Below are 15681 nucleotides of genomic sequence, written 5' to 3' on the forward strand. Positions count from 1 at the left end.
TAGGTATGGTGTTCTTGGGATGCAACTCAGTATTCTTCTTCCTCCAAACACGACGAGTTGAGTTTATACCAAAAAGTTCTACTTTGGTTCCATCTGACCACATGACATTCTCCCAATCCTCTGCTGTATCATCCATGTGCTCTCTGGCAAACTTCAGACGGGCCTGGACATGCACTGGCTTCAGCAGCGGAACACGTCTGGCACTGCGGGATTTGATTCCCTGCCGTTGTAGTGTGTTACTGATGGTGACCTTTGTTACTTTGGTCCCAGCTCTCTGCAGGTCATTCACCAGGTCCCCCCGTGTGGTTCTGGGATCTTTGCTCACCGTTCTCATGATCATTTTGACCCCACGGGATGAGATCTTGCGTGGAGCCCCAGATCGAGGGAGATTATCAGTGGTCTTGTATGTCTTCCATTTTCTGATGATTGCTCCCACAGTTGATTTTTTCACACCAAGCTGCTTGCCTATTGTAGATTCACTCTTCCCAGTCTGGTGCAGGTCTACAATACTTTTCCTGGTGTCCTTCGAAAGCTCTTTGGTCTTGGCCATGGCGGAGTTTGGAGTCTGACTGTTTGAGGCTGTGGACAGGTGTCTTTTATACAGATGATGAGTTCAAACAGGTGCCATTCATACAGGTAACGAGTGGGGGACAGAAAAGCTTCTTACAGAAGACGTTACAGGTCTGTGAGAGCCAGAGATTTTCCTTGTTTGAGGTGACCAAATGCTTATTTTCCACCCTGATTTACGAATAAATTCTTTACAAATCCTACCATGTGAATTCATGGATTTTTTTTTCACATTCTGTCTCTCACAGTTGAAGTGTACCTCTGGTGCAAATTACTGACCTCTGTCATCATTTTAAGTGGGGGAACTTGCACAATCGGTGGCTGACTAAATACTTTTTTGCCCCACTGTACATGGTAGCTTAAAATGAAAACTTGAACCAACCGTGAACTTAAAGCATCATTTTGAATTTCGGTGATAATTATTAAACACCAAAACGTTTTGCTACAAGACTAGAATTGCAAACAACTTTCTGAATGATCTGCACTATAACACAAATGCTTTTGTGTATTTTACAGATACATAGTGGCCTTTGACATTTGGATATTTGACTCCTCAGTGACAAAATGCTTGCTGCACACATAGACAGACTCTGTAAATCTTAGATTCCACAATTTTCCTACTCTTTTTTTCCTCTAATGTCACAGGTCTTATTGCCATTATCCACTTGTTTGTTCTGAAACACTCAGTTATTTCATTCTTATGTAAACTCTTTTCTGTGTTCCTTCATTTTCTGGTCTCTACATTCCAGTTTATTATATCACACAGAATTGACAAGGAAAGACCATGAGTAATTTTCCAGAACCTAAACTGTCACTAAAGAAGGAATCAGTGTTTTGCTCAAAGGCACTTTGATATCCAGGCATAAGGAGCTGGGCCTGTGAGAGGCGACCTTTTTTGTGTCTTGTTCTTATATGCTGTTGTAATCTTGCTATCAGTCAACAGTATACTTGTGCTGTGTATGTGAATATATAATTTACACTGACATTTATTATTATTGCATTGTTGTTACTTTCATTAGTGCACAATTAAAAACAAGGGTAAATAAATAACCCTTTGGTTGCCTCTGCTGCATTCACAGCCCTGTTGTCCTCCTGAGCTTATTCACAAAGAGAGCTTGTGAATAAGCAAAAATTAAACGTGGAATGGGCAGAGTCAGATGTGTGAGATGGAAACGGAGTAAACAGAAGCGGGAGATATCCTCCCTCTTTGTGTTTCTGTCTCTCTCCCGTCTGCTGTATTGACAGATGACGGCATGCCAGCGAGGGATGTGATGTGAGGGGATGAATGGGTGGACATGAGAGCGCAAAGGGAGGGAGGATGACATCAGCACAGAACTGATTTCCGGCCAATCCCCTCGCAGCCCCCCTGGCTTCTGTCTCCGCCTTCCCACACCTCTCCCTTGTTGCTACGGCAGCAGCACCATCCCGTCTGTTGGAGGCATTGTTTAGGCTTGATAGTAATGTGCGGTGTTGTGCGTGTGTGTCTGTGTTTATATGGGATGCCAGAGGCTGCAGTCCAGCACAAGTAGACACCTCTTCTTTTGTTCTTCTACCTCCCGCCCTCCTCCTCCTCTTCCTCACCTTCTCCGTTTTCCTTCCCACCCTGCCTTTCTTTGTGTCGGCTTCCATCTCACCTTCTGTCAACTCTCCGGCTCACAGTCACAGTCCTTTCATTCATTTTTTTCCTGCTGTTTGCCCATTGCAGTCCATACACATACGCTAAACATGGTGTTCCAACTCTCGGTTTCTTTTTATATATAAAATGGGCAAATCAGATGTAAAGTATCAAGTCTGATAAGGTGACAAATAAAGAGGAAAAACCTTGGTAGAAAATTGGCAAACAATGACGTTTGTCACAATTTTACATCAGATGGCCTTCCTCGTGCAACCCCAAAGGGATTTCTGTCTTCTCCTGGAATCAAACCAAGGATATATCCCTTGTCAGGTGAATACTAAAGAGCAACTACAGCAAATACCAGGAGTGAGAATGACCTTATTCTATCATATAATCACTACAGAAATAATGAGTGAGGCCTGAAGTCCATTTGTCTTAATTATTTGCTTCCTGTCATCCATCTTTAAAGGCACAGTTTTGGGATTTTCCAACATCACCCAGTGAGGCAATTACAGATCATTTTTGTAATCCCGGGCATTACTATTCTTCCTGTTGTACTAAAAAAGGGAGTCATGTTCAGCTGCATTGTGGGAAATGTGGGCATCAGTTTATGGATAAAAGTCAGCCTTTGCTCCATCACTGCCTATACCTTTCTGTCTCTTGAGGAAGTTGCCATAGTACCAAATTGCTATGGTACTGCACCAAGACAGCCTCATTTTTTTAACAAGCAGTATAGGAGTAAGGATATTTCAAGGGTTTGTTCAACTTTACCATCAGATTTTACTTATAGTGAACACATGAAGTCATGAAAATGAAAGAGACAGCCTCCACAACATAGATCCAAACACTCACGGGAACTCAAACATATTATTTTCTCCCACAGCAGCCCACCCATAAAAGTGTTAAACATTTTTCCCTGCTGTCTGTTTGTTTGTCTCTTTCAGATGTCTTCTCTCCACCTGTTTGTGTCAGGGTGTCTGCATTTTCCTCCTGTCATCCGCTGCCGTGCTGCTCTCTTTCCTCTCGTAACCATGGAAATGAGATCAACATGCAAATACCTGAGCACGCTCGCCAAGGCTGCGCGATAGAAGATGCAAATTGCAGCCGCTTGTAGGATTACACACACCCACACACACAGATGCACACCCAGACGTATGCACACGCACACACGGACCCTTGTACGTAAGCGCACACCCACCTGCAGTCCACCAGCAGCATTTCTAACACTGAGCCTTGAATGATATGAAACTGAGCTAAGCTGAGCTACATATGCAGTCAGTTGAATTCCAACACATGCGAAAACCTGAAATTTAGATTAATTTATTTTATGACCTTAAACTTGTAGACTGAATATAATACAGTTTATAGTAGCCTACATTTGTGATGACAAATGATATCCTTTACAAATTATGAGTGTTATTTGGTTCATTTGATTATGAAAAAAAAATCATTTGTAAGTTTAAACTGTAAAATATCAGTAAGATATAAAAAAATTTATAGTTCAAATTTACTTCTATAACACTTACATTTATTTGCACTGCTTTGCTTACTTTGACACGACTTTTAAAATATCTTTAATTTCCTATTTATTTATTTTTTATCTAAAAAATGATCCTTAAGTTATGAAGAAGAGCTTGTTATGGTATGAAGCCAAGCTCTCCTGCGCTTAATCTTCGGTCCCATGGCCTCTCGTTTCATTGATGTGTGTGTGTGTGTGTTTTTTTTTATGAATGAACGGTAGAGGAGGAAAGGGCACGGGAAACTGGACGCGTTGCGATAGGCTGCTGGTTGGTTGACGTCACCTCCGCCGTGACGCGATGCACCCATTCATAAAAACAGGAAAAAAGAGAAAGAGTCCTGTGGAGAAAATACTCGGAGAGGCAGAGAGGAGAAAGAGACAGAAGTGACCGGACTGAGCTTAAGAAGTAGTGCGGTTACAACGATGATGATGATGATCATGACGGTGTTGATGCGCAGATAGAGGAGAAGCGCAAGGGGAATCCACCGCAGGATCCGTGCGCCTTCTCCGAGTTCCGAGGGGTCCGGTGATCGTGAGGGGGCTTAGAAAGAGCGAGAGAGGAGATTTAACGACCGTGAAGCACAGCCTAACAGCCCGAAACGACGTGCCAATGGAGGAGCTATACGAGATGGACTGCACGGTGCTGAAGCGGCTCCTGAAGGAGGACAGTGCCAAGTGCCTGCTGCTGGACTGCCGCTCTTTCCTCGCGTTCAGCGCGGGGCACATACGGGGCGCCGTCAACGCCCGCTGCAACACCATCGTCCGCCGCAGGGCGAGGGGCTCCGTGCTGAGCCTGGACCAGATCCTGGCCGGGGACGAGGAGGTCCGAGTCCGCCTGCGTTCCGGGATGTACTCCGCCGCAGTGCTGTACGACGAGAGGACGCCGGACTCAGAAACGGTGAAGGAGGACAGCACCTTGACGCTGGTGCTCCACGCGCTGTGCAGGGACGCCTCCGACACGCGCATATATCTGCTCAAAGGTAAATTATGTCGTTTACTCTTTAATCCTAGCCTGTGATGTGTAGCAGCGCCAGTTACATCAAAAAGTTTAATGACTGACATTAATTATTTCAATTAGAGCAGTAAATGTAATGTAACTGATGAATGGCTGGGTATAATTATAATAACTGATACATGTGTAAGCAGTAGGCATTATGCTTAGCAATAAATTATATTTTTTTTAACAATTCATTTTTAAAAAACAGTAAAATAAGATAAGAATTGGAATATATGTACTGACATCCATTAATAATAATAATGACCACATTTTAATGAATTGCTATTTTCCAGTGGCTAACCTACAATCCTCTCTAGGCCACCAGATATTTTATTTTTCACCAGTTCTTAGAGATATTGGATATTTAAAAATTTTATGTGTGTAACTATTTGTTATTCAATAAACTAGAAATATCCTGCTCAGTGTGTTCTCCCTTCAAATGCACTGGTGTTTTTTTTTTAAACAACACACACTCTCACTCACTCATTCACATCTACACACATTCACACACAGACCAATGGCTGTGAGCTGAGTGAATGAGGTAATGCTGATGCGTAGAAGCCACATCAAACCGGAGGGACTTACAGGACACACACATAATCTTTTTACACAGAGTCCGCTTCGGGTAAATCACCCACAGGAAGCAGCGAAATATTAAAATCAGCAGTTGATTTACACACCCTATATATAGACTGCTGAAAAATCTCGAGGCTGTTGCAAGCTGTGGCGTATTCCTTTTTTCACTCTTTCTTTTTTTGTGCATCCTCTTGATGCTGATGCCTCGAATAACATAAATGTATGCTTGCAGATTGTAAATCTGACACATTTCAGTTGATCTGATTTGATCCTTGAGGTGCAGAGAGCAACATACTGCCTACAGATATATGAAAAAAACAAAACTTATGAAACTGTTTTCAAATCCACAGCAAGCAGACACAGGACAGCCCGTCAGGGGTTTAATAGACTTTGCGTCAAGCTACCTGAATGCAGACTAGAAATCCTGTTGTAGATTGTGCTGCGATGTGAATGCAGGCTTCTTTTGTCCTCATATGTGCATCTGTGGTGTGTTTTGAGAAGTAAACAACCCCCCACCCCCACCCCTAAAAAAGGAAGCTGGTATTTCTGTAATATTTTCCCGTGGTACTCATTCTTGCATGTTTTGCGTGCTATTTTGCACCACTTATTAATGTCCTACAGCAAAGCACTGCATATGTGATTGTGACATGTATTTTGTTGTTTTTGTGTGTTATAGGGGGATATGACAAATTTTTCACAGAGTATCCAGAGTTTTGTTTAAAGGCCAAGTCCTTACCGTCCCTCACCAGCCAGTCGAGCATCGACTCTGCCTGCTCGTCGTGTGGAACGCCGCACAATGACCAGGTAAAATGCAACGCGACACAGAAAAAGTGTTAAACGCACCTCACCTTTAAAATAACATCTGCCTGTAATAACATGATTAACATCCGCCAGTGTCAGACTGATGGAAGTCCTCTCTGTGCTGCAAGTAGTGTGCATGTTAATGTGTTTCAGCATTCAGTTTATAAAAACATGCAAAAGAAAACGTCCTTTTTTATGTATCACACTGACACAGAGCACCCTGACAGTTATTTGCTTTGCTCAGGGGCAAGTCAGCTGCCATTCTGACTGCCAGAAAACAACACAAGAGAAAATAATAATTATGAACACATTTAAATAACAAGAAGATATTCAATTTATAAGTCTTTTGGTGCATAATAACACGCTGGCCTGGATGTCATAGATGGGCATTGATTCACCTCTGTAGCACTTCCTGTGACCTGGTTGGCCTTGTTTTGCTGGTTAGTAAGCTGTTGTTCGAGTCTGCAGAGTTTACGCAATGCTCACAGTCACATGTGGTCAGGGTTTAATTCCCCTGGAACCCACGAGGGGAGCGGCACAGACAAGCCAGCCTCTGTGTGTTTTATAAGAAAAACGTCTGATTGTCTCTGCTCAACCATCAGATGCATTTTTAATTCAAGAAATGCTTCCACTTCCTGCACGAGCAGCAGCGGCAGTATAGATTTAGCGGGCTGCTCGCCACCACCACAAACATCCCCCTCCTCACATTACACCTCTTAGCAGTATCGATCATTTCCTGACGCTGTGTCACTACCGAGTTCGTCAGCAGCACTGACACAAACAGCCGCAGCTCTTGTCAATAAGCGCCGGTATAGACTGCTGATCAGCTGACCTTTCAGATCCAGTAAAAGGGGAAACGGCACGTCAGCTCTTACTTTAACATGTCCTCTGAGATGTGGCTGAGCAGTGACATAATCTGGCTCTAAACTGGGAATATACGTGTTATTAAATGTGCGATATGCGTGCATGTAACTTGCACCAGTGCAGTGTCAATCACAGCGAAATTGCCTGTTTTCCTTGAACGATTTTTTCGTGTGCTTACAGAATCACATTCTGTGAAAATGCTGTCGCGGAGGATGTTTTTCCCCAGTAGAGCTTCTGAAAGAAGGTTTTCCATATGCTGATACAATAAAGACGCACAGATATTCACGCTGAATACGGTGGTTTTGTGCTCATAATTATAAGCCAGTCGATGAGACGCTCAGCTCCAACAGTAAACTCTGTCTCCAGATGTGAAAATATAAATCAGCTGAAGAGAGAAAGTGACAAACTAAATGGCCCATATCAAATGAGTTTCGCATTATTCACACAGATATTAAGCTGAGAAGCATGGCTAATGTGATTAACAAAATATTTAAGGGCGGTCACGCTTATACTGAAGTCATCTGGTATCTGGCCTCTGCGACTTACCGAGACAATGAATTCTTTGTCTTGCCATGCACACTGGCTTTCACCTAAGGACAATTCTTCAGTGTAGCTCCACATGCTGCTCGGGTCAGGAAATGTTCCTACAAGCTGCCTCATAACAGTAAATCTTTGCCTTTACTGCTGATTATTAAAATATAATAATAAATGATGGCCCTATCCAGGGTGTACCCCGCTTCTTGCCCTAGAACAGCTGGGATAGGCTCCAGCACCCTCCTGCGACCCTGAATTGAATAAGCGGAAGAAAACGCATGGATGGATGGATAATAAATGATCAACTTGCCGTTGTCCTTTTTTCCCAGGGTGGCCCGGTTGAGATCCTCCCCTTCCTTTACCTTGGCAGCGCCCTTCACGCCTCGAAGAAGGAGGTTTTGGATAGTATAGGGATCTCTGCCTTGCTGAACGTGTCAGCTGACTGTCCCAACCACTTCGAGGGGGCTTACCAGTACAAATGTATCCCTGTGGAGGACAACCACAAGGAAGAAATCAGCTCCTGGTTCCTGGAGGCTATCGAGTTCATAGGTCAGTGTGTAAGTGTGTCGTATGCATGAGAAGAGTTTTGTTTATTTTGGGTGAATATTTTGAGTTTTTGCAGTGTTTGCTGATACACGTTAAAGATTTGTTCTCATTATTGATTAATGCACTTATTATTTTTCTGATAATGTGTCTAAAGCTATAGGAAAAGACTAATAGAACATCAGAATAGTTGCAGGTCAACATATTACATGTCTACTTTAAGTAGACTGAGCTGGCATTTTTAACCAGTATGCCTCCTCCATCGAGCAGCGTGGGTTGGACTGCGATGTTCCTTCTTTCTTTGTGGATTCAGTAGTTTCGAGTATCCGGAAAATGGTGGCTTTTCACTGTTCATGCTGATGCAGTTCTCCTTTCCTCTTTATCTAAAACATCACTTCTTGTCTAGAGTTTGAGAATTTTTTCCCATAAAGGAGCTTTTATTTGTTCAGAGACCTGTCATGGAAAAGCTTTTAAGCTCCAGCGATGATGATGATGATGATGATGACAATTCAGACATTTATTCATGGGACTCTGTCACCAATTGTTATTTCCAGGTTAATCGTATACATCTCAGCAGACACTGCAGAAGCACTGAGAGATAAGACAGATTATTTGGAATGATGAAATATTACCATCAGTAATTTCTCTGCGCCATAATCTTATTTTGTGTGTGTGTGTGTGTGTGTGTGTGTTCTAGGCGAGTCTAAGCTTTGCTTTTCCTTGGAATATCCATGCTGTGCATAAGGCACGGTGTGTGTGATTTCTGTGTTGTGAGCGTGTGTTTGTGTAGGTGCTGGTATGCGTCATAGTTAGATGCTGTGGGACCAGAGTCGAGTCTGACTCATCCAGTGTTACTGAGTGAACAGGCACTGTGGTGGAGTTACCTGAAGTCTGTCTGTGTGTGAATAACTGAGGGAGAAAAATTACAGATATTTGATGTGAGAGATCAGGAAGCTGGTTGTTAGCAATCAGGCAATCTATGCATTTAAAGAAAGGCCAGTAAACATCTGATGTTGTGTAATTCTGCTCATGTGCCCAAGAGGTTGTGGAGTGAGAACTCAGGACAACACATTACATAAATTCACTCTGTTTTCTTCTCATACCGTGCATCTGACTTCCTGGAGGTAGCCATACACATTATACAAGAATTAACACGATGTCCCACTATTCACACTAACTGAGGCTTTAGGGGAGAGGAGAAACTGTAAATGCTTGGCTTAAATTGTTACCTAAATCTGGTTATTCTCCTTAATGGAGTAATGGCATGCATCTAAACATACTTCAAGAAGTAGAAGCAGAAATAGGTTGGGGGAGGAAGTGTGAAAGAAAGGCTGATGACTCAAATTTTGCACTTGTGCGTGTCAGTAAAATGTGATTCGCTGCTTTCTCACTTTGAGGTTAGTTATCGGTTTGACTGTGCAGCGAGGAGAAGGCGTTAAAGTGTGGAGGACAGGAAATGAAAACAGGCAAAGCCTCACTGTACATCTGCTGTGTTTAAAAATACTTGGTGGCTGTAAACAAAGTGTAGATTCATGTGACACTTTGTTCACAGTGTATGTACTAAGTGATGATTGGTGACTGATAGTTATTTCATTTTCTTCATTATAAATCATGAATAAAATATTTTTTTCTAATCAGTTGATAATAATTCAGCTTACAAAAAAGCACAACATGTCATAATTTCCTCTTCTGTCTTGTTTAAAACCAAAATATATTGTTTTTACAGTAATGAGAGAGAGAAAAAAATGTGTATTTGAGAATTGGAGACCTTTTGATTTTTGCAATTTTTCTTTAAAAAATTATTAAAATATCAAATTGTTGCTGATAAACTTTATGTTGAAAGTGCTAATTCTATTCAGAAGGAACTAGTGACATTTCATTTATTTTTAATGTAAAATTAGATTTACATTAGCTCATTGCTAACCAGTCACCTAAATAATAGGATGGAAAGCTCACTCTTAAATAAAGTGCTACAGATTCCACAAACACTTACAACTTAAAATTATAAAAGTGTCATTACAACAGAAACAAGCAAGTTTAGCTATAGATAAAGACAGTGCTGTATTTGGTCATAACTTGGTAACTAACTTTTCCAGATAAATACAAAATTACTATAGAAAATCATGGTTACATTAGTGACAATGTAAGTATTATGTTACATCAAACATGGCATAATGTTAATATGTTATAAAATGTAAATGTAGCTTATTTAAAACTACGTTATTTGACTCTTGAATGCTAATTGGGGCCAGTAAACTAAATATAAAGATGGAAAGCTCAAACTTAAATTAACTACAACAAATTACACAAGCTTAGTGCTCAGAGAAAAATAAAAACAGAACAATCTAGGTATTTGAATTTATAGCAATCCCCCAAAACAAAATAAAACAAAACAAAATAAAAAGTGTGCTACTAAGCTAGCTTGGTGATAGCATGCTAGCATGTGCAGATTACAAAATATTGAAAACATTGTTAACATTTAGTTAGTTTTCCTAAATACCAATTCAATAAAAACAAATCAAACATGACCTCATGCTTACACTAAAAAAGGGTTCAGAGACTGATGCTTCATCTTAGGGTACATGCTTGTTAATTATTTAGGCCTGTATAAACGTACCCAGCAAACATGCCTGAAACTCTGGCATCATATCCCCGGTCAAAACTGACAATGGTAAGACTGAAAACTAATTTGTAGAGGAACAGATGTTGACATTATCTCCATGTAGAATAGAGGTCTAAGCAATATTTCTTTACAAAGTGAGACATATTAATCATATTGTGACAATGAAGAAATTAAATTTTTTTTAAACAATGACTAATCTGGTTAGAACATGATATTGAATAGACAGCCGCATTTTTTTTTTTTTGTACAAAAAATAAAATTTTTAAGCCACTTATGTTTCTGTCTAATTTCTGTCTTATTTGAGCATAGTTAAAGTGTCAGACTAATATAAACGTTGCCTCTTTGTCAGCATCACAAACCCAGGGCCATGGCTAGCTCACTAGAAAATAAAGTTGGACCAGAAAGCCTCAAGACAGTAAAAAAAATAATTGTTGAACACATACTTTATCTTAGTAGAAAGCTTACAAGAATATCCAGGGAATTGTCCTTGCCATTTGCAACTATTTTTCAACCATGAATAGATGTTGATAAAAGTCCACCGGCCAGTGATTAGTCAACATTGAACTGTTTGCTGGATGTTTCCAATTCATTCAGTACTTGTTGAGACATTTAACTGGGTCCATAACAGTCATTCTATGAAAACTATGGACATCTTCACAGATTCCATGGCAATCCCTCTCACAGTTGTCAAGAGATTTCAGTCTTTTATGTATTCACTTAAAAAATAATCTTTTATTTTTTACTGACCTTGCCGACCCGCTCTCCTCTGTCTTCTCAGATTCAGTACGGGACTCCAGTGGGCGAGTGCTGGTGCACTGTCAAGCAGGCATCTCCCGCTCTGCCACCATCTGCCTGGCCTACCTGATGAAGCGAAAGCGGGTACGTTTGGACGAAGCGTTCGAGTTTGTACGGCGGCGCCGCAGCATCATCTCCCCCAACTTCAGCTTCATGGGCCAACTGCTGCAGTTCGAGTCGCAGCTCCTCGCCACCTCGTGCGCCGCCGAAGCCGCCGCCACGGCAAGCCCGCTGCTCGGACCCAAGACCACGACAACCACCACCTCAACGGCAGCCACGCCCACCTCGCCGTTCATTTTCAACTTCCCAGTTTCTGTTGTGAACCCTGCTTACCTGCACCACAGCCCCATCACGACCTCCCCCGGCTGCTGATAGACAGACAATCCAAGCCTTCCCTCAATACAAAGCGAGCACAGACTGGGGCTGCCGCTGGTAGTATGCTTTAGAGCACGGAGGTGAGAAGCGTCATGGTGCCTGATTCAGAACTCAAAGACTGAAACACTTTTTACAGTTTAAAAACCAGCCAATGCTCCTTTCATGTCATTGACATTTATTTAAATCAACCAAAAATGAACTGGCTTTTGAGTTCAGATGGAGTGTTGGACTGATGTTTACTAAAGATACAAACTCTTCCTTGGAAAAGAAAAAAAACAAAACAATCACGCCGACAGAGGCACACTGACACACAACCCTGACACAGAGAGGCATGAACAGCAGCAAAACTGTCTTTCTCTCTCTTTTTCTGCCCCTCTCTCTACGTCTCTCCCACACACACACACATTCATGACTGCCAACTGAATAAGCTCAGTATGAAGACAGGGTCTGTTGCTATGGAGACGACAGGTCTTTAGGAGAGGAGATGGACACAGGAAGGAAGGAAGAATTTTAAGCACCCGCTCTTTCCCCCTTTGGGTGTCCCTCCTTCTGCCAGACAAAAGAGATAGATGAAAAAAACGAGGGGAGGAGACGGTGATAGAAAGCAGGAGCCTCTTCAGTGACAGGTGCTCTGCCGGCGTTCCGACCGGAGCTTCCTGTCTTTCATACGTCCTCTTCCTCTCCCTGTCTCTCCCCCTCCCCACACCTTCCTCTCCTTTCCTTTTCATCCTTTTATATTGCCCACTCCTTCCATCCTTCTCCTCTCTCATCTCGCCCTCTCCCGTCTGCCCCCACCCCCCTCATCCGCCCTTTATCTTAACACTGGAGAGGCTAAATAAATGTAATAAGATGCCAAATAAATGAATAGGCCAGGGTCTGTGTCAATAGACTGGGGAAACCCCTCTACTGGTGTCATACATACACGCTTTTTGGGACATTTTGTGGCAACATCTTCCAAATTTCCTGGAGTCTCCTTTTAGATCAGAGTGCAGATTTTAGAGCATAGTAGTTTTGGACGACAGACATTTAAAGGGCCATCGTGGTGGTTTTGTACTTTTTTAAACCATCATTTGTCATGAATTTTTTACTACTGATAATGTTCCAAAACATACACAAGACACTGGCTTCGAATCTTCTCAGTATTTTTTTTTATAGAGTACTGAAATAAAGCGAACACCGCCTCATATGAGGTATTTTGGGAAGCTGTCATTTGTTTATATAACAGGCTAAAATGTGCATCATCACCAAATGGTCCTTTGAGATGTTTGTGCCTTGTTCACAAGGGTATCCTATGGATTTGCCAGTGGAGCATTGTTTTCTATTCACTCTTACGCCGCAGCATCGAAAGAGCAAAACTGTCTCCGTTCATCATTTGCCAGACTCACACAAGCACACACACAAAAACACACAAGTAGATTTATATGTGCAAAAGATTTCCCAATCCACGAAAACACGCAAACATGCTTGAATGGACAACACAATGATGACAATGGGAGAAATGTTAAAGGTAGGACATTAAACCATGGGTGCTTTTTCCACTCACCATTGAAGATCATAAAAAGTAGAATCCAGGTTTTTAAAAAATTACTTATTCGTTTGATTTATTTATATATTTTATAATAAACATAAAATTTACCTCTTTTTTTTTTTTAAATTTGAGCTTTATTATATCACAATTTGAGATAATATTTTATATTATGTTTGCTTCTGACCAGGCTGAGCTCTACACTGTGCCAGACAAGCAAAGGCAAAAAAAAAATCCAAATCCAACTACATTCACCAGAAGAAACCAAAAAAAAAAAGAAAATTTGGACTGTTTCAAAAGATTGTCGACACTTATCTCTGTAGCACTTTGAAATGATGCAATACTGTATTTGTAATCTTTGACTGATTTGCATGTCATGGCGATGCTCAACTGACTAGACTGTGAAGAGAGAGAAAGAGAGAGAGAAAGAAAACAGCCAATCAGTGAAAAATGCAATACTTTGTACACATCTGTGTAATCCATACACATCTGTCTGTCTGTACGCCTCTCTGTGTTAAGTGTCTCGTCTTGATTGTCTCTGGTCAGTGCTGTTCACTCATAATGGCAATATCAATCCTCATATATAAAGCAAAACAAATTTCCTTTGGTTTTATTGTGGAATAAATGATCTGTGCATTTATTTATTACTGAAGCTTCACTGTTGAATAAATAATGTTCTTAATTAAAGTTTTGTGGGTTTTTTAATGATGGGATTGACTACTATAATCTCCAATCTATTAAAGCATACAATTTGCCACTTAGCATTTGTAGCAGCTTATGGTGAAATTTATTATTGGTTTGTGTTTTATATTTTGTAGTTGGTTTTCATTTTTATTTCATTTTGACTTTGACTTGAAAACATGTCCATCAGAGCTTCATAAGGCAAATTGGGATTATAAATTCGACCAAATTAGCAATACTAAAACTGAAAACTAATTTTAAAAAAATTTAAAATAGAGGAAATATATAATTAGTTTTCCCCAAACTGTAGTTTTATAAATATTTTACATGGGTAAAATGCTTTTTCACATCTAGTTTTAGTTTTTAGTTTAGGTTAATTATAACAACCTTACTGTACTTGGCATTTTAGTGTGTTAATTCCCACCCAAAGGTTATACTCCAGAGGATGCAGGTTGAGAGATTATCTTAGTTAATTAGTGTTCAGAAAAGGCAGAAATTATAATGTAATCTAGGAATTAAGTGGACCGGAACAGGCTTGAGCAGAAAAGTTAAAACTTGATTAAAAATAATGGATAAAAAGTAGAAACAGGCATGTAAAAGCAAATTTACAGATGATTTTAAAAAATAGAAAAAAAGGAGCCGTCAAAATATTTTCATGTGTTTGACTGATCTCACATTTGAAGTCAACTTCTGCGTCCTGTCCCGACAGTGTTTAGCTCTGCGATTTCACCACGGCCCTTCACGCTTGTTCAGAGAGGAAACATCAGCAAATTTTGTGTGAAGGATCATTTCTGGTGACGAGAACACAGTTTTGCGATCAAAACGAGCAGTTTTCAGATGAGATTGTAAAGTCCGGCTGTGAACAGTCAAAGAGAATGATCTGAACTCTCATACTAAAAACACAGGAGTTTTTTAATGGCTTATTTTTAAGAGACTTGTTAGCCAAACAGGGAGGGAGAGAGACTTACACACAGAAAATGCCCTGAACAACATATTGACTCATTGGTGTGTTCATGGAGACAGAGCAGTCAGTTTCTTCAGCCTCGGCGTATTGAGACGGTGGGCAGTGGAAGACTTTGGAGGTGGGCTGCCCACCAAATCCGACGTTAGAGATGATCTTTTTCCACTGCCTGGATGGGCAAGACAGCTCATGTTGGTGCCAGGGGGCATATTGAGATTTCCACTAAGAGGTTGAAAGGTGCACAGGGAGATTACTTTGAACATGAGGAACGTTGGAGTCATTTTTGACAAGCATAATTCCTTTAGTACACATATCAAACGAATATGTAGGACTACTTTCCTGCATTTGTGGAATATCTCTAAAATTAGAAAACATCCTGTCTCAGAGTGATGCTAAAAAATCTAGTTCAAGCATTTATTACTTCTAGATTGGACTGGACTTTTATCAGGCTTACCTTTCAGTTAATCCGAAATGCTGCAGCGAGATTACTGACAGGCACTAGAAAGCGAGAGCATATTTCTCACATGCTGTCTTTTCTTCACTGTTAAATTCAAAATGAAATTGAAAATCCTTCTCCCTACATACAAGGTCTTGAATAACCAGGCTCCATCGTATCATTAAAGACCTCATGGTGCCATATCAGTACTTTCCCACAGCTGGCAAGCGCTTGCTCACAGGGGGTCGTCTGATTATTGGGGTTTTCTC

At 40.9% G+C, this 15681-nt stretch overlaps 1 protein-coding gene across 1 annotated transcript; it reads left to right on the forward strand.

Annotated features, from left to right (window-relative positions):
• Positions 1-4006: 4006 nt before the first annotated feature.
• Positions 4007-13456, forward strand: dusp4 (dual specificity phosphatase 4). The gene is made up of 4 exons (XM_085279220.1): positions 4007-4681; positions 5951-6078; positions 7803-8022; positions 11418-13456. The coding sequence occupies exons 1-4, from the start codon at positions 4312-4314 to the stop codon at positions 11804-11806; spliced, it is 1107 nt and encodes a 368-aa protein (XP_085135346.1). The 5' UTR covers positions 4007-4311; the 3' UTR covers positions 11807-13456.
• The last annotated feature ends 2225 nt before the right edge of the window (positions 13457-15681 follow it).

Source organism: Mchenga conophoros, linkage group LG7, assembly GCF_057382185.1.
Source record: "Mchenga conophoros isolate Kocher_MC1m ecotype Shallow Benthic linkage group LG7, M_conophoros_male_GT1.1, whole genome shotgun sequence".
In the NCBI taxonomy this organism is placed as follows: Eukaryota; Metazoa; Chordata; class Actinopteri; order Cichliformes; family Cichlidae; genus Mchenga; species Mchenga conophoros.